The sequence below is a fragment of the Ipomoea triloba genome, chromosome 15 (genome assembly GCF_003576645.1).
Source record: "Ipomoea triloba cultivar NCNSP0323 chromosome 15, ASM357664v1".
Classification (NCBI taxonomy): Eukaryota; Viridiplantae; Streptophyta; class Magnoliopsida; order Solanales; family Convolvulaceae; genus Ipomoea; species Ipomoea triloba.
The window spans coordinates 22,402,331-22,425,553 of record NC_044930.1 but is presented as its reverse complement, the minus strand read 5'-3'; the positions used below and the strand labels follow the sequence as shown (position 1 = coordinate 22,425,553).

At 36.2% G+C, this 23,223-nt stretch overlaps 2 protein-coding genes and 2 non-coding genes across 5 annotated transcripts; 1 reads left to right on the top strand and 3 right to left on the bottom strand.

The window, feature by feature from the left end:
- Positions 1–5,246: 5,246 nt before the first annotated feature.
- Positions 5,247–5,319, bottom strand: TRNAR-CCU. Its single transcript has one exon. It is a non-coding gene; the product is annotated as a tRNA-Arg (tRNA).
- A 2,460-nt stretch (positions 5,320–7,779) lies between these two features.
- On the bottom strand, positions 7,780–7,852 carry TRNAR-CCU. The gene has a single exon. It is a non-coding gene; the product is annotated as a tRNA-Arg (tRNA).
- A 387-nt stretch (positions 7,853–8,239) lies between these two features.
- Positions 8,240–11,279, bottom strand: LOC116007636 (SPX domain-containing protein 1-like). 2 transcript variants are annotated; one of them, XM_031248356.1, is made up of 4 exons: positions 10,776–11,279; positions 9,825–9,951; positions 8,521–8,918; positions 8,240–8,486 (listed from the first exon to the last, which is right to left on the bottom strand). In XM_031248356.1, the coding sequence occupies exons 1-3, from the start codon at positions 11,118–11,120 to the stop codon at positions 8,530–8,532; spliced, it is 861 nt and encodes a 286-aa protein (XP_031104216.1). In that variant the 5' UTR covers positions 11,121–11,279; the 3' UTR covers positions 8,240–8,486; positions 8,521–8,529. The 2 variants fall into 2 exon arrangements, with proteins under 2 accessions (XP_031104216.1, XP_031104215.1); XM_031248355.1 differs by having other exon boundaries at positions 8,240–8,918.
- Positions 11,280–19,991: 8,712 nt separating this feature from the next.
- Positions 19,992–22,970, top strand: LOC116007380 (F-box protein At5g03970-like). Its single transcript, XM_031248041.1, has 2 exons — positions 19,992–20,402; positions 21,643–22,970. The coding sequence occupies exon 2, from the start codon at positions 21,678–21,680 to the stop codon at positions 22,761–22,763; it is 1,086 nt and encodes a 361-aa protein (XP_031103901.1). The 5' UTR covers positions 19,992–20,402; positions 21,643–21,677; the 3' UTR covers positions 22,764–22,970.
- Positions 22,971–23,223: the final 253 nt, after the last annotated feature.

Here is a 23,223-nt window from a genome sequence, read left to right as displayed (position 1 = left end):
TTATATCAAATATTTAAATGTTAAAGTTAAAACTAAAAAAAAAATGGACTTGCACTTAATTATATTAAGATACATAAGTAATTTAATCTTGGTAAAATTAAATGCAAGCCGAAAATTATTTTTATTTTTTAGTTTAACTTTAAAGTTTAAATATATAATATAACTATTTTTTAAAAAAGTTCAGAATGAAAAAATTCTTTTAAAAAATTAATTTTTGAATTTGGACTATTTTAAGAATATAAAATAGAATTTATCCAAATCCCTTTATTTTTTCAATGGGGGACTAGTGCTTCTTTCAAGTCTTTTCACATTATTTTTCCAACTTAAATGGGTCTACTTTGAGAATCAAGTTTTTATTCACACACTATCTGTTTTGAGCGTACAATATATCAATCTCTTTGTCTTACTAGGAAGACCCCGAATTCACTTTCACCACACCCAAATCAAAACTGGACCCCACATATATTTTTACCACAAGATAGCCACTTACAATTCCATTTTATGCTATTTTTCCAACAAAATTTAAATCATCAATTGTTTGAAATGAACTGTTTCCAAGATCTATTATGCTATATGCTTTGAAAAAACAGTTAAACAGTATAATTTATTATATACCACATTCAAAATGAATAAACTATGTTTCCATAATTCATCATGCGATATATTTGGAAAAATCAATTGATGTCTCACGAAGATGTTTTTTTCATCCAATTGGTGTTTAAAATTTTTGCAAGATATTGAAAGCTTAGTAGCCAATGACTGGAGCCTAAAGGGAGTGAACTTCACTGTATTACAGTGTATTTACATCATGTATATATATAGAGGAAAAGCCTAACAACCGGTTGAATTCTACAAAGAGAAAGAGCTATTCTATAGATAACTACTTAGAGAAATTAGGAAACAAGAATACAAAGTCAACATCAATTACTACTCCTCAATACGCCCCCGCAAGACAGAGGATCCATCGGAGACGCCGATCTTGGACCGGAATGACAAGAACAAAGCACGACCGAGAGGTTTGGTTAACAAGTCGGCAATCTGCTCCAACGACTGGACATGACGAACAACTAATGAGCATGCTTCCATTCGCTCCCGGACAAAGAAATAATCTAGCGCAACATGCTTCATCTGGGAATGAAACACCGGATTCCGATAGACGTAGAACATTAGTCGGGGCATTCATGAGTTGAGACAGTTTACTCACAGCAAACGCAACATCTAGACGAATAAAACCCAAGTATTGTAGCTACCCAACAGCCCGTCGATACATAGTGGTGTCAATCGGAGACCCATCACCAAGAAACAACCCCGGCAAAGAAGCCATCGGTGTAGCAACCTCCTTCGCCCCTGTCATAGCAAATTCTTCTAAAATGTCAATAATATACTAACACTGAGACAAAAAGAAACCGTAAGCAGAAGGCAACACCTGCACACCCAAGAAATGGTGAAAAGTACCCATATCTTTTAATGCAAACCGATTAGAAAGCTTACGAATAAACACATTAAAAGAAGCAGAACAACTTCTTGTAAGAACTATGTCGTCAACATAAACGAGGAAATGCATAATAAAACCCTCCTTACAATATATGAAAAGTGAAAAATCAGCCACAGAACGGACAAAATCGGGAGAGCAAAAAGGACGAAAGCTCCAAATACCACGCACGCGGTGCCTGTTTTAGGTCATATCGCCTTCTTGAGCTTACAAACATGATTTTGAAAACGGTCATCAACAAATCCCGAAGGTTGAACCATGTATACCTCTTCCTGTAAAACACTATTCAGGAATGCGTTATTTATATCCAACTACCTTAGAGTCCAGCCACGGGCCAAAGCTATTGTCAAGGTAACACAGACAATCACTGCTTAACAACAGGACCCAAGGTTTCAAAATAGTCACGACCCTGTTTCTGAAGAAAATCTTTAGCCACCAACCTGGCTTTGAATCGATCAATAGTGCCATCGAATTTTCGGTTAACACGGAAAACTCATTTGCAACCAGCTGGAGTGTTATCCCCTCACAGCACTAACTCTAAAGTATCAAAATGCATCAAGGCTCTATATTGATCAGTCATAACCTGCCACAACTGGTCATCCTTAAGAGCTTGCGACACAACCCGAGGCTCAACCGTAAGAGGCATGGAATGAGTAGTGGTAACATTTAAAAATTTATCACTATAATAGCGGGGGATTGGTTTACGGGTTCTCTAAGGGCAAATTGAAACAGAGGGTTGTGAGGTAGAGGCGATCGATAGGGTAGTGGAATCAAGGGAGGAAACTACGGGTGTGGGAGGGACTGAGCAGGAGAGATCACGGGCAATGTAGCCAAGATAGTCGGAGCGGGATTGAAATCAAGTATATGAGGAGAAACTAGAGACAATTTAGGAGGAGACACAGACGAAATAGAGGTTGTGGCCTGTGGGAGGAGAGACAGTGGGACATGGCATTTGATGTATTTGAGGCACACAAGGATAAATAATGGGTACAGGAGGTAAAGTGGTCGGTGAAGAACTCTTAGTAGGAAAGTTCAACGAGTTTAGATGCCGTGACAAATAAACTCGCCCCGATTCTCGATCCAGACATTTATAAGCTGACTCGCTCAATGAATATCCCGAAAAAAGTGGGCTTTTGATTTTGGCTGTAACTTAGTGGTGACATATGGTCGTAACCATAGAAAGCAAAGACACCCAAACAGGCGAAGTTTAGTGAAATTTAGAGATTTTCCATACAATAGTTCATAGGGAGAACGAAAATTAAGTATTTTTTACGGCATGCGATTTATCGAATACACTGCAGTTTGGAAAGCGTGTACCCAATATGACAATGGTAATGCAGCATGGTGTAATAGAGATAACTTGGTTTCAACAATGTGCCTATGTCTTCCCTCAACTAAGCCATTATGTTCTGGGGTATGTGGCGGGGAGGTAAAATGTGAAATACCACATGCATTGAAGGTAGGAATTAATTCCTTATATTCACCACCATTATCAGAAAAAATAGAAACAATAGTGAGCCCAAAAAACGATTCAACCAAACGTTTAAGCTGAGTAAAAATAGGCATAACTTCAGACTTTTGTTTTAATGGATACATCGATATATACTTCGTGAAGTGATCAACAAAAGAGACATAGTATTTATAACCCTCAAGTGAAATATGTTTAGAAGCCTAAACATCAATGTAAATAAACTTTAGTGGGCGAGAACTAGACATTGAATTAGAAAAGAGCATCAACTTGTGAATTTTGTTGATATTGCATGAAGTACAATAATAATTGGAGACAGACTTAGAGTTAAAGGCACATTATTTCTACGAAGAATAGACATTAAAATATTATTAGAGGGATGGCCCAACTTGTGATGCCATCCGGAAACTGAAGTTGTAGAGGTAACATGAACTTGCGGAATTTTGGACGCCGGAATGTAATACACATCATGATGTGTTCCCCCTCTGCATTAGAGATGCCTCCGTTCAGCGATCCTTAACAATAAAATAGGAATCCAAACATTCAACTGAAACTGGGTTAGCTTTGCACAATTTTGAAACTGAAATTAAGTTTTTCTAAAGTTGAGGAACACATAAAACATCAGAAAGAGAAAGAGTGTCAGTTTTAATGGGAATATAGATTTTACCAACATGAGAAATGTTAAGTGTGTTACCATCACCAAGGAGAATTTCATCTAGGCCTGGATATTTGATAAAGGATTGTAGTGAGTTTGTGTTGGATACAGTATGATGGGATGTTCTGGTATCCATAACCCACGGTGGCTGAGTGATGGTAGATGTAGTCGTGGCGTTTTCATTTGGACTGTAATTTGCCCCAAGAAATTGTGATTCTATCACTGGGATGTTATTGTGTTTAAGAAATTTCACAAGTTTCTGGTAAAATCAAGTGACATGACCAGGAATCTCGCAAAACCTACAAAACCAAGAACCGCGATAATTATTTCCAGTAGATCCAGTGTTCTGGTGGTATGATCCTTTTCCTCGTCGCAAATTCGAGAAGGAATTTGGATCACGGGTTACCGTATTCGCCAAAATGACTCGAGCCCTTTCTTTTGAGTAAAGTTGGTTGTTACGAGTAGCTGTTGCGATGCGAGCTCATTCTCCTTTAATATACGCTCATAATCCGTAAGAACATCGGAGAGCTCTTCAAAGGTGACGGGATTCTCCCGAACACGAAGGGCAGCAACTATGGAGTTGTATTCCTCACCCAACTTAGTGATTATGTGAACCACAAGATCTTCGTCATCGACCGGGCTTTGTGCGATAGCCAAGTCGTTTGCTATTGAATGCTTTACATTTGTATGTCATTTGCATATATTAACATGTCCTACCATGTTGTGTACTTATCACTTGTTATAAATTGTTTATGTTCTGTCTACACCTATGTTATTTTATGTATACATGTTTTGTTCAGATTATTACAACCTCAGTACACTGTGTATTAGTTTTGTCTAGTTTTACATCGTGACTTGTGCCTATAATACATTGTATCTCCTCTAATTAACTTATGTTTTTAATGGTTATGTTGTATACACTATGTACTGTATTTTATGTGGATTGCATCCTTACTTTGTAACTTACTATATTTCCTATTAATAGATAATCACATAAGCTTGTTGTTTAGTTTCTGTTAATCTGTGTACATTGTGCTGCATATTTGTATGATTATGATTTCAGTATTTATTGTGTTCTGTATATGTGAATATTGTGTTGCTAAGTGTAATGTCTGCATTATTATCTCATTATGGATTGGATGAGGAGTAATTGATCTGAAGAAGACTTGACTTTTAGAAGTGTGGTATGGGCAGAAGGAATTGGTACGGAAAAACCTTTTGTATAAAGTTCGAAATGGTGAATTGATGATCTTGTAGTCATTTGGCTAACTATTTAAAGAAAATGCTTGCATTTGCTTCCCCTACTATATAAACAATCCCATTTCTCTCCAAACTTAACGCGGTAGTTTCCCATTATAAGGCTTTCTATGATCTATAGATTAAGCCATTACCAAGACATCAAACATGAGATTACATGTCACGCTTAACACAGGAGAATCTAATGTGAGAGAAAGTTAACGAAAGACCAAGAAGGATTCATGAGCAGGAGGAGGAGTATGAGCATAAGCCATTCATCAAGAGATGAGCGAACACAAACAGAATCGAAATGAAAAAAAATTAGTTCATGCCACGACGATCTATATGGAAGGGAAGTTTTGTTGATGCATTCTCGCCTATATTGTGTGGTTTAACACGCCAGGTAGGGGTCGAACCTACGACTTTCTGCTTAGGAAACAGATGCTCTATCCACTGAGCTACAAGCGCAAATTATTTATTTGTTGCAACAACTTACATACCCTCTTACTTTTCATCTTCAAGTCGCAACATCCCCCTATCAGTCATCCATGGGTATTAACGAATAGAGTGTTCGATAAACTACTTGTGTTTGCGTTCAGTAAAGTTTATTTATTAAGGTAAATGAACAAATTTTAGAACTCGATTCATAAACAAATAGAGTCTAAACAGTTACAGCACGTTTGATTCACGGAATAAATTTGGAGGGAATAGGAATGCTATAAGGAATATAACATTAATTGTATTCTATTGTTTGGTTCGCTGAAAGAATATACTTTAGGAATTGTATTAAAGTGTTTGGTTGGTTAAAGGAATAGAAATGGAATAGGTTTTAAAGACATAAATACCCTTATACAAAAATAATAATAATAATAATAATAATAATAATAATGATTATGATATATATATATATATATATATATATATATATATATATATATATATATATAGGGTAGAGTTCAAGTGTGGCCGCATCTTAACGTGTGAACAATGCGGCATCACCACTATGTATAAAGATATACACCACTCAGTGTTTGAAAATGCACCACACAAATATGCACCGTTAGGTACACATCACCAAAAAACACACCACTAGGTATGCAAATATACACCACACAGTGTTAGCAAATGCACCATTAGGGGCAGAGGAGTTATGGTGCATTATTTTGGGTGTGTGGTGCGTTTTGTGTATTTTCATTGTGGTGCGTTTTATAACATTGAGTGGTGCATTTTCTAACATTGAGTGGTGTGAACCGCACTGACCGCACGGGAAGGCGCGACCACATTTGAACAGATTTATATATATATATATATATATATATATATATTTATTTATTTATTTATTTATATTTATATTCAGCCCTGTCGGGTTGTCGGGCTTATCGGATTCAGGTTATCGATTAATTATTATTTTATTCTCGGATTCGGGTTAGCCTTAACTCTAAACTTCGGGTTGTCAGGCTTATCGGGCGGGCTAAACTATTTGAACTAAAATAAAAAATGAATACTTACATTCGATAAAACGGGTCAAGTCGTCATCCGGATTCGATAGAACGGGTCAACCGGGTGAGCATTGGCACTTTAAAATTTAAATCAAGAGATAAATGAATACTTGAATTTGAATATTCGATATAACATTAGAAGTTAGAACAGGTCAACCGGATGAGCATTGAGCACATTAAAATTTAATAAATGTAATTGCAAAATTAAAAGTTTAGAGAAAAACGGCATTGGTTCTCAACGAGAAAGCATGTGTATAGCTTACAATTCGTGGACAAGCTCTATTTGACCCTTTTCCCAAAAAAAATTATGTTACATAAAGGTTCATAAATTCTACACAAGTTTATAATTTGTTTATAGACATCCTCTATCATGTTCATTCATTCTCAACTAAATGTATAATTTGTCTCATATTAAATGTTATTCATCATAAAATGGATGGGTTCATAATTTGTTTAAGTTGAAGATTTATAAACACAATGTTACACTTCCATCATGTTAAATGTCATTCATCTTTAACTTAGTTCATAATTTGTATATTATAGGTTCATGATTTTGAAATAAATAATTTGTGTGGTTTAACGCGCCAGGTAAGGGTAAAACCTACGACTTTCTGCTTAGGAAACATACGCTCTATCGACTGAGTTACAGGCGGCAGTTATTTACTTGCTGCAACAACTTAGATACTTTTCGTCCCTATCAGTCATCCATGGCCTATGGGTATTAACGAATAGAGTGTTCGATAAACTACTCATGTTTGTGTTCGGTAAGTGTTCGTTTATTAAAGTAAATGAGCCTAAATGAACAAATTTTAGAACTCGATTCATAAACAAACAGAGTCTAAACAGTTATAGTTTGTTTGTTAAGAGCTCGTAAACAAGCTCTATTTGATCCTTTTCCCCAATTATGTTCATAAACTCTACACTAAAAGTTTATTTGTTTACTAGGTTCATAGACACAAGTACACAACACCCTTTATCATGTCAAATATCATTCGTTCTCAACTAGGTTTATAATTTGTCTTGTGCAAGTTCATAAACTTAAATTCGGAGGTTCATAAAATGATACTCCGTAAAATATAACACTATACCTGCATCATATTAAATATTTAAATATCATTCATCATAAACTGGGTTCATAATTTGTGGTAGGTTCATAAATTCAAAGGTGAAGATTTATAAACATCATGTTTTTTTTTTTGAAAGCACTTCCATCATGTTAACTGACTAAATGGCATTCATCATTAACTTAGTTCATAATTTGTGTGTTGTAGGTTCATAAATTTTTTTAAAAAATAATTCATCAGATTTTACGCGCCATTGAAAGCACTTCCATCATGTTAACTGACTAAATGTCATTCATCATTAACTTAGTTCATAATTTGTGTATTGTAGGTTCTTAAATTGTAAAAATTTAATTCATTTGATTCTACGCGCCAGGTAGGGGTCGAACCTACGACTTTCTGCTTAGGAAACAGACGCTCTATCCACTGAGCTACAGGCGCCAGTTGTTATCATACTGCAGCAAATTATATATCTCCCATTTTCATCTTCAAATATCCCTATCTAAACGTTTCATCATAGAAGCATACCACCCAACTCTTTGGACTCTATCAGTCATCAACGGGATGTTAGCGAACAGAATATTCAATAAACTATTTGTGTTTGTGTTTGGTAAGCGTACATAAATGAAATAATGAACGAACAAACAAAATCTGAACAGTTGTATGCTCATTTATCGTGAACAACTCTTTTATATTCGTTTAATAATGTTAATGAACAAATTCACTTAGTTTTAGTTTTCGTTATAATTTTATGAACATGTTCGCTAACAGCCGAGGATATAGCCTCCTCCGGGTCTCCCCTCTCTATTTGATTAAAAAAAAATCATAGAAACAGTAATCAGAAGATGTGCCTCAATCCTGAGCAATCTAGATAGGGAAGATAGCACAAGCAACCATATATTCTTCTTTATACTTGTATCAAAACCACATGAAGCTTTAAAAAAACACACGCATTACAGATTACAATCGCTACGAAAAAAGGGAAAAAAAAAAAAAAAGAAAAGAAAAGCAGCCTACACTTGTGGGTACTGCAATGTTGTTTGCAAACATCCTATCCAGAAAAGCATGTATGGGGGCAGAAGTAATAACCCAAGTTGCCAATCGGGGGGACGAGGTGACTATTTCGCTGCTTGTTCGACGACCTGAGATTTCTTCCAAACCTCGTCCATGTCAGTCCTATGCAGAGGTGGCAGAGAAAACACGCTCACAGTTGAGCTTCCGCTTCTGATCTCCTCCAAGGTCTGCAGCGCTGAGTGCGTAAGGTTCAGGTACATATTCCCCACGTGTTCTATTTCAGCAAGTTCCTCGGGGACTTTGAGAGGCCTCTCCTCGTTATTCTCCGTTATGGCTTTCTTGAGGTTATCTCGCAGCAGTGTCTCACACTCCCGCATTAGCTGTTTGAGTACATCAGTATTGAAGAACGGCTCTTCGAGCACCTTTTGTATGAAAGGTAAGCGAAGGAGAGCGCCACTACACTTATCGTATTTCTTCAAAATCTTAACTAACCCTGCATATAGTAGATTTGGCGACAATCAACACAAACCCCCAAAACATGTTTGTCATTTTATTATAGCGGATGCAATGACAACGAAAAACGCAGCTTCGTGAATTTGATTATAAATCTCCAGCAAGGCTTAATCTTCAACCCGTAATGAATACTTAAAAATGTTAAGAGACAGCAAGAATTTCAATGAACAAACTCAATGCATATAAAAAGCATTGGGGGTAAAACCCCAACCAAGATGGCTAATGATATAGACTTGTAACCACAAGGTCACGAGTTCGAATCTCAGTCTTCTTGGTTTGAGCCGGTCAAAAGCATTGGGGGTAAAACCCCAACCAAGATGGCTAATGATATAGACTTGTAACCACAAGGTCACGAGTTCGAATCTCAGTCTTCTTGGTTTGAACCGATCAACTATGAGAAACCTAGGCTGGTTTTAGCTCTTTGTAGTCCTTTGCCGGTTTTCCTTGTCACCCCCCCAAAAAAGCAGAAAATATGGTCTTTTTTGAAATTCAAGACAATATGGTTCTTCGTAGATGAGTTGAAAAGAATGAAAACCGACATGTTCAATGCTAACCACGAATTGAAAACAGTTTTATATACTTTTTTATGCATAATATCAAGGCTGCAGGTTTCCCTCGTCACCCCAAAAAAAGCCTTGCAATCGTCAAAATATTTAAGATGTTAAGCAGCAAATATGGTCTTTTGTGAGATTCAAGGCAGCATGGTTCTCCGTAGATGAGTTGAAAACCGACATGTTCAATGATAGCCAAGAACTGAAAACAGTTTTATATACTTTCTTATGCATAATAATTAATATCAAAGGGCACCGCCCGTTTACCAAGTATTTACTAATGCAAAACCAAGATACATAATAATAAAAGGCAGGGTGTATTGAGCTGCAAGTACCTGTATAGTTAAGGGCACTGTAATTCTCCAACAAAACCATCTCTCCATGAAGATCTACTATCTCTCTACCTACTTTCATCAGCTTTTCACACGAATCATTTGCATCTGCCACTCTTTCTTTCAGCACCTACACACAACCCAATTGCAAAAAACATTACTCCTCCGGCTCCTTGCAACAAGTTAAAAGGTAATACCAGCCAACATTCCAACACGAAGATCAATCATGACATCGAACAGACAATGATTTGCTGCCAAAGTCCTAAACACAAATCCTACTAAATGTGGTTCTTGTCTCACATGTTTCCCACAGACCACTTAACAGATCCCGGTTCGGAATGCTTCGATCATAGACTCATAAGTTAATGCTGTTAGTTTCCTAGCTACTAATCCCTACTATTACCTCAGATAACATATGCATCACAAAAAGAAACATGTCAAGTAATTTTCTAATCAATATCAACACAATCTAAACCTACAACCCAAAGGGTAGCCCAAGTGGCAAATGATGAGATTCTTTGTGGGGATGATCCTTGTGATAATCCGGGTTCAATTCCCGGAAGTAACAATTCCCATTGGGCCAGCTCCCATGCCTCCCGGAGCAAACAGGGATTAGTCAAGTGGACCCGAATAGTAAGAAGGACGGAGATAGACCCGAAAGACCTCGTGGTTTACAACCAAAAAAAAAAAAATCTAAACCTAGCTTTCATTTGGTTTTTGAAGTGATTTCAGTTGTAAAAATCAATGAAATAATAGTCCCTATATTCATATTCAAATACCCAAATAAATATATCACAGCTACAACAAAGAAGCAATCAATTACAGCAATTTATTTAATTTTCCTCAACAAAATCAAGGACAAAAAGATGCAAAATTTATAGAAAGCAAAGAAAAAGATTAATCCAAAAATCCAAGAAAGAAGCAATGAAATTGGAGATTACAAAGGACGGATACCTTCAATCTGATAACATACTCTTCCTCCTTATCCATGAAGAAACCATTAAACTTTTCGATCTCCTTCCCCAATAGGGTCTCGAAATCCGTCACATCCGGCGCCTCCTCCTCCGCCAAAACGGTCTCGAAATCCACCGGCGCCACCGCCGAAGAATCCCCAGCCTGACCCTCCGTTTCCTGATCCACCCTCTGCCGTTTATTGGGCCGGCTAGTCTCACCCTCTTTGGGATAAACCACCTTGAGCTGCTTCTTCAGATCTTTGTACGACAAGAACATGCCTTCCCATTCAGGAAGCACCTCCTCTATATGGGTGCTCAGACTACGCAACCTCTTCGAAAACTTCATCGGACTTTTTTCCCCTGAAAAAAATAATGTCTGCTTGTATATATCGATGGAGTGGTCGACGATGGAAGGGATGAAAGTGGAGAATTAAGATAAGTATTAAAATACAAATAATATATATATAGAGAGAGAGAGAGGGAGACTGTGGGGGAAGGATGGAGAATATTCGGATTTCGGAGTGGCAGTCAGGCAGAGATCATAATATAGGAATACGGAAGCTGGGAATATGCTCTTTGGGTTGACCGCTACGAGGATAGCGATGTATACACAATTACATAGTATTTTGTCAACACTCAATAACTTGGTTTGTTTTCAGCTTGATTATTTGTTTTGTATTTTTGTATCTTTCTTTTTATAAAAAAGGTTTCCAATTTCACCGTACTATATCATAAAGTTTATAAACTTGCCTTTTCATCAAGCTCATGAAAAGGTGTATTGAGTTCATCTAACTTCAAAATTCAACATTATTGAAAAAGTAACTAGGGTCGTTTGGTTCACGAAATTTTAGATTATCCTAGGTAATTGGCGCAAATTATATTATAGACCATGATCATAGTTGATACTGCAGTTGTGTTGAAAGGAAACTGCAGTTACGCGGAACAGATGTCGTTCATCCGTTCAACACTACAGCAGTATCCGTTCAACACAACTGCAGTATTAGTTCAACACAACTGTAGTTCCATACGGATGAAACGACCTCTGTTCCGCACAATTGCAGCTCCCTTTCAACATAACTGTAGTATCCGTTTAACACAACTACAGTATCAGCCATGACCCATGATCTATGGTATAACTATTGGGTAATAGGATTATCTTTAATATGAGATTTTGAGAATGTAATATTACTTGTGTTTGATTTGGATTGTGAAATATAATATTACCTTGTTTGGTTAAGGGTTATATTTTAGGTTATATAGAACAATAATGTCCTCAATAATACAACTATATATATATATATGAACATGTGTATATTTGATGGCGATCTTGGGATGGTTTATGTCTGTCGAAGGTTAATGGTGGAATGGGCTTTCGCCGTTTACACGCAATGAATAGAGCATTACTTAGAAAGCAATCTTGGAGATCGATTACCTTGCCTACATCCCTTGTTGCTCGTGTTTATAAGGCACGATATTACCCGAAATGTACTTTCTTTGAGGCAAAAGAGGGTTGCAATCCCTCTTATATTTGGAAGGGTATGATGGAGGTGCAGGGAACTCTCAAGCAAGGCTGTCGGAGAAGGATTGGAAATGGCGCTAACACCCTGATTGGCTCGGACCCTTGGCTGCCGGATGAGGAATATCCTTTTGTGCAAACGGAGTTGCATGAGACGTTACTGAGTGCGCCTGTCTCGTCTCTACTGAATGACCAAGGTACGGGGTGGATATGGATTGTGTGAGGGATATTTTCAATCATCGTGATGCTAACCTGGTTTTTAATATCCCTATCAGCATTCGAAAGCCGCAGGACCAGTGGGTATGGAGTTGGAGTGAAAAGGGCGACTAAACAGTTAAAAGTTGCTATAAATATTTATCATTGGTGGTGGCGGATAGTCAGCCTTGGCGCAGAATTTGGAGTTTACATGTTCCCCCGAAGGTGAAGATTTTCTGTTGGCAGTTAGCATCTTCGTATCTTCCAACAAGGGATGCATTATTAGTGAAACACGTTTCATGCTCATTATTGTGTCACATGTGCAGGGAAGATTTTGAATCTGCTATACATATGTTTGCTAATTGCTGTGAAGCACAACGTGTGTGGTCTCTTGTTGGACTATCGATCCCTACGGGTACTGTAGATCAAAACATTAGTGAGTGGTTCTTTAATGTCCTTACTACTTTGAATGATGATATGCTCACTAAGTTTGTTATGCTGTGTTGGTCGCTGTGGGGCAGTAGGAACGAAAGTGCATGGAAGGGGATTACATTCGATGTACATGTAGCTATAAGGAGAGGACTGGCGCTGTTGGAGAATTGGAGTTTAGCGAATAATACCCACCGTGAGGCTGCTGCAGTTACACACCGAACATAGTGGGCTAAGCCAGCGGTAGGCCGTATCAAGATGAACACTGACGTTGCTATTGGGGCGGAGACAAACGCGATGGGTCTTGGGTGGGTTCTACGTGATGATGAAGGGAGATTTCTGGCTGCGAAGAGCGTGTGTAAGCCGGGGACTTATATGGTTAAGGAGGCCGAGGCTCTTTGTTTACGGGAAGCTCTCAGCTGGCTCAAGAATACGGGCATGGGAAGTGTGGATGTTGAAATGGATTCTTAGATTGTTTTCCATGCGTTAAAAGCCCCATCATTTTTTTCTGCTTTTGGTGTACTTCTTGATGATATTAGAGCTTTAGCACATGAGATTGATGATGTGCAGTTCTTTTTTGTAAAGCGATCTGCGAATTGTGCCGCCCACGCTGTTGCTAGGGAGGCCTTTTTGAGTCAGGTTACGGGGAATGGCTAGACATTCCTCCATCTTTTATTGTTGACATTCTTACCCGTGATTTAATGCAGTAAGCTTTTACTCTCAAAAAAAAAACATATATTTATTTACTACCTTCGTCCCAAAATGGTTGTCTGGTTCGTTTAACGAGGCTTGACTGAAGTAATTTTTAATCCAATTTTTCATATTATTAAGTTTAGCATTAATATATAAAATTTATATATTTAGAAACTACATTAAAAGTACTATTAAACACAAAAAATTAAATTTAAAAATAATAAAAAATTACTAAAGAAAATAAGCAAAGAATGAAGAGTTGGTTTGACCAATGAATAGTAAATATGACAGGTAAAATGGGACAGAGGGAGTATTAATTATTATTATTATTATTATTATTATTATTATAATACAAGGACTAGTTAACAACGACAAAGTTAAGATAATTCAAGATAATCTAATATTACCTAAGAAAATGAGGATAGTCACATTATCTTGAAACATTGACGCCACATCAGTTTTAAGGTAATATAACATTATCAGGTAATCTCTAACATTAACCAAACAATGTAATATAACTAGCTAGGGGTAAGCATCGGTCGGTTTTCGGTCAATAATCGAAATAACTGAAAAATATTTTGAAACCCTATACCCGATCAATTTATATGCATAACCGACGTAACCGAAAACTGGCGATTTTCGGTCGGTTTCGATTCATATTATATAACCTACAAGATCACATTCAACAAAGTGAAAATCAAATTTCAAGTGTTAAACATTATAAACATAAAATTTAAAACTCAAACATTTTAAAATTTCAAACAATGAATCTATATAATACTCCAATTAATTTCTGCAAATATTAAATCATCATATGATGCTATTTCTGCAAGGATTCCACTTTGATTAAGATCACCACTCACAAGACTGCACTGCATTGATTCAATTAATAATTCTGTTAACTGTTGTAATACCTGGAATTTGAACCTTGAGGCCATGGATCCCACTATGACTTTGAGATATTTGAAAAGTTGCACATCTCTAGTTCTAAACCCACCATACACAGGATATTTAAGCATCCAACCCAGGGACGGAACCACCCTGGGGGCAGCTGCCCCCACTCACCCCACCCCCACCCCCTATATAGCCTTTGTATGTATATATGTATATATAGTACATGTTTTATATATAAATATATAAAAACAGATGAAAATTAACAGTTGATAAGCTTGCAGAGATGGTAGGCGTGCGGTTTTGTATGTCAAATGACAAGGGTTCGAATCCTAAGTGCTGCATCGTTCGTAGCTTGTGTTCAGCACTTGCGTCCTTAGCCTTTTAACTGTATATTTAGCTATATATGATATATATATATATATATATTAATAATAAAATGTATAATTTATAATGTGTTTTTTATTTGAATTATTTTATCAAATTAATTATTTACATTTATCAGCTTATCAAAAAGTTAATTTTACCAAACACTTTTAAGCATAACAACTAGCTTAACAACTCTTTAGATTTCAGCTTCGAACTTATAGCTTTTCAGTTTTAAGCTACTTTTCAGCTTTCAACTACATTTTCAGCTAGGTTTGCCAAACATAGCCATAGTGTTATGAATATTTTTATAAAATTTTGATGCGTTTTATTTTTTGCATATATTCAACAATATTTATAATGTATTTTGTAATTTAACAATTTTTATTCATATTTGATATTTGTATTTGAATATTGTGTTTAAACATTTTTAATTTAGTCTACATTTGCTTCTTTGCCCCTCCTCAAAAGAAATCCTGGATACGTCACTGATCGAACCTGAGTACAAATGGTGCTCCTCCAGTGTCAGGCATATGGACCATTTGAATCCTGTGCCTACTTTGCAGTTTTTAGCCTATCATTATTTATTTGACTTAGTTTGGGCAGTAGAGCTCGTTTTATATATAAATAAATCATCAATTTTTCGGTCTGTTATTGATATTTTTTTTGAAGAAAATCGATAAACGATTTTTTTGAACTATATAACCGAAATCAAACTGATAACCGAAAATTTTGGGCGGTTCGGTTTTTCTATCGGTCCGGTTAATTTGCTCACCCCTAAATATAACATTACCATACTCATATTAGTATATTACTTAGGTAATCTAAAAAAAACTACAATTGGATCCATAAACTAACTCATTTCTGTCCAATTTGCAGGTTTCTAATAGGTCACCCTAAAAATAATAAATTAAAATTAAGGGTCCGTTTGGAAAGCAAGAAAATGACTTCTGGAAAATGTTTTCTGGAAAATGAGTCATTTTCCGGAAAACAGTTTCATTTCCAGTGTTTGGATGTATTATGAAAAACTGTCTTTGTGTGTTTGGTTCATTTTTCTGGAAAATGGATAGAATTGTATAATTAAAATTGTAATTGTTTTATTTAAAATATAAAAAATTATAATAGTTATTAAAATAATGGTATTTAATAAAAAGAATAGAATTTATTAAAAAAATAAAAATAAAATAAAAAAAAATGTAGCAAAGGTTTCCGGCGGTTTCCCCACCTCCTTGGTCCATGGTCATGGGTGATATGACTTGGTTTTGGTTGAAAACAAGCGAAACAGCTATTCTGGCGATTCCGTAAAATGACTTACGAAAAAAAATTCCGTAAGTCATTTTCCGGAAAATTGAACGGATTTTCCTTGGTCAACGGAAAACATTTTCCATTGACTACATTTTCCAGACGTTGCCAAACACAGAAAACTCGAAAAACATTTTCCGGAAGTCATTTTACAGGTTACCAAACACCCTAAAATTAAAATTAAAATTAAAATTAAAAAAACAGAACATGTTCGTCTCCATGGCCGGAGACGAAGAAACTATTCATCTTCGACCACGTTCTGTTTTTTTTTTAAATTATTATTTTTAAGTTTTTTTTAAAAATAATTTTAATTTGAGGTGACCAGTTAGAAACTTTCAAATTGGACAAATTGCATGAAATGGGTTAGTTTAGGGACCCAATTGTAGTTTTTTAAGGTTCAGTGACCTAATTGCATTATCATGTGCAGGTCGATAGCTTATTTGACCCTTATTCTTTGAAAAATGTAACAAAAATGACATTGTAAATGGCTATTTTGAAGGAGGATATATTCATCGCTGAGAAACGAGATAGATTCATCGCTAAGAAGCGGGATATATTCATCCCTAAGAAGCGGGATAAATTCATCGTTGAGAAGCGGGATATATTCATCGCTGATAAACGATATTTCTGAAAAGCGTGATACATTCATCGTTGAGAAGCGTCACCGCTGAGAATCGGGATAAATTCATAGCTAAGAAGCAATATCGCTGAAAAGCGAAATATATTCATCGTTGAGAGGCGGCATCGCTGACAAGTGGGATAAATTCATGCTAAGAAGCAACATCACTGAAAAGCAGGATAAATTCATCGCTAAGAAGCGGCATCGCTAAAAAACTGGATATATTCGTCGCTCATGAGCGGCATCGCTGATAAGCGAGATACATTCATCGTTGAAGCAGTATATATTTATCGCTTAGAAGTGGCATTTCTGAAAAGTAGGATATATTCATCGTTGAGAAGCGGCATCACTAAAAAGCGGAATAAATTCATCACTAAGAAGCACCATGCTAAAAAGCGGGATATATTCATCACTGAGATTATGATATTTTCGATCTTATGCCTTTTCGGCCTTTCGGCTCGGTGATCGGGTTATGATCTTTTTGATCTTATGTTCTGCCGAGATCTTTTCCTGGGCTTAGGGTGCTGGTGGTGGAAATACCGGCCTAATTGGGCTTAGCACATATGTTTATTCCAATTATTCATGCTACAAAACTAGGAACAATATAATTTACAAAGCAAATTAAGCTAAGATTACAAGTTCTAAAATATTTTGCTTCACTTGGTCACATCTTCGAACAGCTGGGCTCGAACACTGATGGAGTTTGGCGCGGTTTTTAACTTTGAAAATCCTTAATTGGTCGTATTACTTCGTCAATATCCGGAGATTGTAGTTTTTTTTCGACTTTTCGATCGTAATTTTAGGCATTGTTGCATCATGACCTTCAGGCTAACATTTTTTTTTTCTGACTGCCGTCGTAGCGTTTTTTCGACCGCCATCGTAGCATTTTTTTGACCGCTATTGTAATCCTCGCGTTTTTTTTCGACCGTTGTCATAACAAGGATTTTTCCTCATGTTTTTTTTTTCCCGACCGTTGTCATAACGAGAATTTTCCTGACGTTTTTTTCGATAGCCGTCATAATTAAGCCGATATTTGATCCCGAGCTTAGAGTGTCGGTGGTGAAAAAACCAACCTAACCAGGCTTAGTACATGCAATTTTGCTACTGCTATTCTAAATACAAAGCTAAATTACATCTCAAAATTACAATAATAATTTAAAGATTTAAAACCCGTGATAACTTGGTCGGGTTGATGATTGTCGGTGCGAGCTTTATGATCTTGGTGAATCAATGGCATTATCCCAACATTTGCATATTATTATGATCCATTTTTCCTGCAAAATAAAACTTATGCAGGCCGTATGTATATAATATTCACACACTAAGAATATAATATATTATATATATTATATACTATAATAATAACTATATCATATAAATATTAAAATGGGATAAGTGAGGCCGGTTGCTACCTGTATATTTTTTTTTCTTTTATTATTTGATGCCGAGATTTCTTCTTGGATTTAATAATGTCTATAGTAGTAAGACCGACTAGACCGAACTTTATGTACATATACATTGATACTACTACTTTTTTTTTTTTTTTTAAAATACAATTACATGGCTTTTAACCTATACAAATTACAATTTTAAAATTACATTACACTTTTGTAAATTTTACAGTAGTTTTCCTTTTGTGATTTTTAATGTTCACGCTTAGGGAAGCTGAAGCCGTCGCCATCCGGGAAGCGCTAAGTTGGCTAAAAGCACATAACATGGATAATGTTCAAGTGGAATATAATCAGACTCCTTCCAAGTTATTCAGAGCCTGAAGTCCAAGACTGGAGTGTTCTCTTTTCACCTTATTATTGTTGAGCAAACACCTATTACATGATCTCTGTAATGTGTTCTTATCCTTTACCAAAAGATCAGCGAATCAGACGACCCATGTACTTGCTAGGCAGTCTAGTTCTTCGACTGATTACTCGGAGTGGTTTCATCACCTTCTATCTATCATTTGTAATGTGTTGTTTTCAGATTTATGTTAATGAAAGTTTCTGTCTTGTTTTCAAAAAAAAAAAATGTTTGGCATGCGAGAAGCTCCAAAAGCCATCGGCAACTCGTCAAGCGTGGCATATTACTAGTACTTATTTATTTATTTAATTTCGCATGCAGCTGCCACATTACTCTTTTTTTTTTAAGGAGTATTATTTATTTATCCAGATCATGCCGCCTATTGGTTTTTTGCTTTTGACTTAGGCCCTGTTTGGTAAATAATCAGCCTATCAGCCAATTTTGGCTTATTTAACAATTATTAGTTGTTTGGTTAATAAGCTTTTTGTAATTCCAAAATGCTAAAATTCAAAAGGCTACTCAAAGCAGCCTTTTTAATTAGCTTTTTAATAAAAGAATTTATACTAAACAGCTATCAGCTAACATCCAATTTATCAAACAACTTTCTACAATTAGCTAATATTATCAACAAATCATACCTTCCAACCCAAACAGCCAACAACCATTTACCATACAGGGCCTTAGGCTTCTCACTTTTCAATGCACCGCCACCCCCTCCAACCAAATAACTCCATTCAAAGGAGACAAGCACTCAGTGGCGGATCCAGCATGGGGGCAGTGGGGGCCACTGCCCCCACTCCCCCCACCCCCACCCCCACCCCCATATAGCCCTTGTATATATACATGTATATATAGTACATATTTAGATATAAATATATGAAAACAGATATAAATAAATAATTGTTTAATTGGTAGAGTTGGATGGTGCGTATTTTTGGTTGGATATGGCGTGGGTTCAAAACCAATAGCAAGCATTCATCCTCTTTTATTTATCTTGTAGCTTTTTCCATGTTTTCTATTTGAATTATTTTATCAACTTAATTATGTTTCATAAATATTTGTATTTTTCGTGTAGATACAACAATATTTATGACTATATTGCTTTTAAGTGTTTCATTTTTTTAGTACTGCCGTTATATTACAATGCAATATATGTTTCATTTTTTTAGTACTGCCGTTATATTACAATGCAATATATGTTCATTACTACTTTCTCAACCTATTGAAGTACAAAGAATCAATATCGTTGAGATTCAAAGAGCAACTTGGTGTTATCTCTTTTATGTTTTCGCCCCATTAAGACATTTTTCTGGATCCGCCACCGCAAGCACTCAAGGGTTAACAACCATTTCGAAGAAAAAGAAGAAACCAACTGGCAAGATCAAAGCTTGGAGCCGAACAGCATAGTGAACACTCCCCTTCCGAAACAAATTATTTGGCGGTTGTTGAGTGTTGCATTTTGCTAAATGTATTGAGTATTGGGTTTGTCTCTGGAGATTCATTCTGCCAGAAACAAAGAAATGAGAGAGGAGTCGAAAAGAAGGCCCCCTTCGCTTGAGGGATTAACATTTTGACTTTGACCCGCACACGACCCGACTACCGAACAGTAAGGGGAGTTCAAACTCTGAGAATATTGCCTACTAATATTTTTTAGAGGGAAATTGTACCCGCCAGTCCGCAACACCTATTGCTTTAGTATATAGATATGAAGGGAAAGAAAATGGAGATCAACTCTCAAGTCTTCTTCTTCAGCGCTTCTCAATAGAGTTCGGTGCAGGCTAAGCAGCGTCTCCACTCCACTCAGATATTGCTATCGTTCATAGGTACGTACTTCCTCACGTTCTTTCCAAGGACTGCGAAAACTACTTCAATCTTGATTGATCATCCGTGAAATTTCTTTTATTCATGTTTGTTTGTGTTTGAGTGTATTATATGCGTTTTTTTGCGGTGATATATTTGCTTTGGAACTGAACTAATGTTGCGATGATGTTTCCCTGGAGTTTAATTTGCTCTGTTTGTGGCATCAATGCCGAATTGTTTGATGAAATTAGATAAAGTAATAGCGAACTGCAGGGGTTCCGTTTTGCCGGTTCTGTCATGATTTGAATTTTGATTTTAATTAATCTCTCTCATTTCTTGTTTTGTTATTTTAATTGATCTCTCTTCATTTCTTGGTTTGTGTTTCGTGAGAGAACTTACCGTATACAGATTTGTGGCTGTTGAAACCGTATTTGGCCCTACAGTTTGGTTCCTGACCATTCTTTATTATGTTTTTTCATTTTGTGCAAGTTACTTCCCTATACTGTGACTCAAGAATGGTGTTTCTGGACATTTCAATGGGCATATAAATATATATTTTGGTTTAGTATTTAGGGAATTGTTGATTTCAGAGAATTATTGTTGTTACTTCTCTATGTTTTTGCCTATTATAATGGGTCCTATTCCGGGCACTTTCTAGTCTAGGTTATCATGTACTGTTCCTACTTCCTAGTGATCTATTCAGGTCAAGTTCTTAATCTGAATTGGGCCTTTTTCACATGAAGCAAATTGGATTAAACTAATCTTTAAGCTTAGATCTTATCTATACAGTAGCATTGATCTATTCAGGTCAAGTTCTTAATCTGAATTGGGCCTTTTTCACATGAAGCAAATGAATAGGGATAGCTAAAGAATGCTACTGTATAGATAAGATCTAAGCTTAGAGATTAGTTTAATCCAATTTTCTTCTGTATTTCTTCTCATAGGTCTACAATTTTTGATGGTTATGTGAATTCTAGCTTTACCAATGGTTTCACATGGTGTGATTTCCTTTGCACATTTCCTATTTAGTGCATTTCAATTTGTCATAATAAATCTATGCTACAAGACTTCTCTGAAATGCCTCTGTTATCATTGAAACATTCTTTCTAATGAAAGTACAAACACTGAAAATCTTGGTCAATTTAATGATGTTGTTTAATTTCTTTGTAGTTGGGAATAGTGATTGGTCAATGAGAGGATAATACTATACTTCATGGGATTTGTTTGTAATATAATATGGTTGCTTTGACATGTTTATTGCAGCCCATCAATCTGTAGAGGTACTATTGGTTGCAACAATGTATCGACGAAAAAGGCGACAAAACCTTCCGTCCTCATCAAACAGTGAGGAAGATCTTACTGATATCATTAGAGAACACGCCCTTCCATTCCTTCCTGCTAAATCACTGCTCAGATTCATGACTGTTTGTCATCACTGGAAGCGCCATATATTAACACCATCCTTCCACCTTAATCAATCACTTCGTTTCACTGACATAACGGGCCTTTTTTGTCAGACTACTCCCGAAAATCCTCCTGTCTTCATACCAATTCATCCAACATCTGCTGGTGTACCAGATCCATCTTTGAGCTTTCTGCCAGAGCCTGTTGTCATTAAGGCCTCATCAAATGGACTGTTGTGTTGCCAAGGACGAAACGAAGACAAGCTTTACTATTTGTGCAACCCAGCTATAAAGCATTGGAGAAAACTTCCAAAACCTACTGCTTCTCTTGGATCTGAGCCAGCACTTGTGGTGATATTTGAACCGTCAGAGTTCCCCAATATATCTGAGTACAAAATCATTTGTCCCTTCGAATTTGCTGGTTTTGATGGTGCAATTGGATTCGAAATATACTCCTCCAAGAAGAACTCTTGGAATGTTTCTGGGGATTTTTGTTTTGGAGCTAAAAATGCTACTCTGGGATCTGGTGTTCATGTCAATGGCGTTGTTTACTGGCCTGTGAAGAGGGGTGGAATTCTTTCTTTTGATCTAACAAAGGATAGGTCAGAATTACTGGACAACGGCAATTCTGAAGGCAAAGACTGCATACTGGGAACATATTATGGAACGCTTTGTAAGGTTTATATCGAATTCGATGACGAAGAATTGTTGGTCAAAGTCATGGTTAATATCCAATTGCCTCAAAGAGTAAAAATGTGGGAAACAGTGAGCTGCGCTGGTTATCCTTTCGACACCGATATGCCGCTGGATGATATTACCTCCAGAGTTGTTGCTATAGGCAGAGAAGAAGCAGTGGTCAAGTGTGGGAACCAATTATACTCCTATGATTTTGAACGCATGGAAACTAAAATACTATCCAAGCCAGGTGAATCGCATTATAATATATGTGTGCCCTATGTGAATAACCTTGTTTACCTCTGAATTTGCTCTCTGTTCACCTCATGTACTTGAGCTTCATAAACTCAATCTCAAGCTCTACTTTGAACAATGATACATCAATCTAGTTAAGGGAATAATGTGTGATGTTCTTCTATCATTTGGGATGATTTTTTGTTTCCGTTTCTTTTATATTTGAACTATGTAAAGAGTTTTCATTGTGTCATCTTTAGTTCAACGGTCTTTTGATGATATGAAGTGTCTTTTTGTATTAAGTTATTATGGAAACCATACCATGCATTGGGATGTTTGGGGACTAGTTTCCACTTTCATGTTCGTTAATATCATAATATGCATATGTAGATGCTTATCAAAATTAGAGCATGCTAATCAAGTTACAAAGAAGATATATTAGGTTTTTAGTTTATTTCAATAATATTTTGTAGCTAAGTTGTCTGATTACATTATATTAAGCACTTAATAAAAGGTTTCCTTTTTTTTTTTC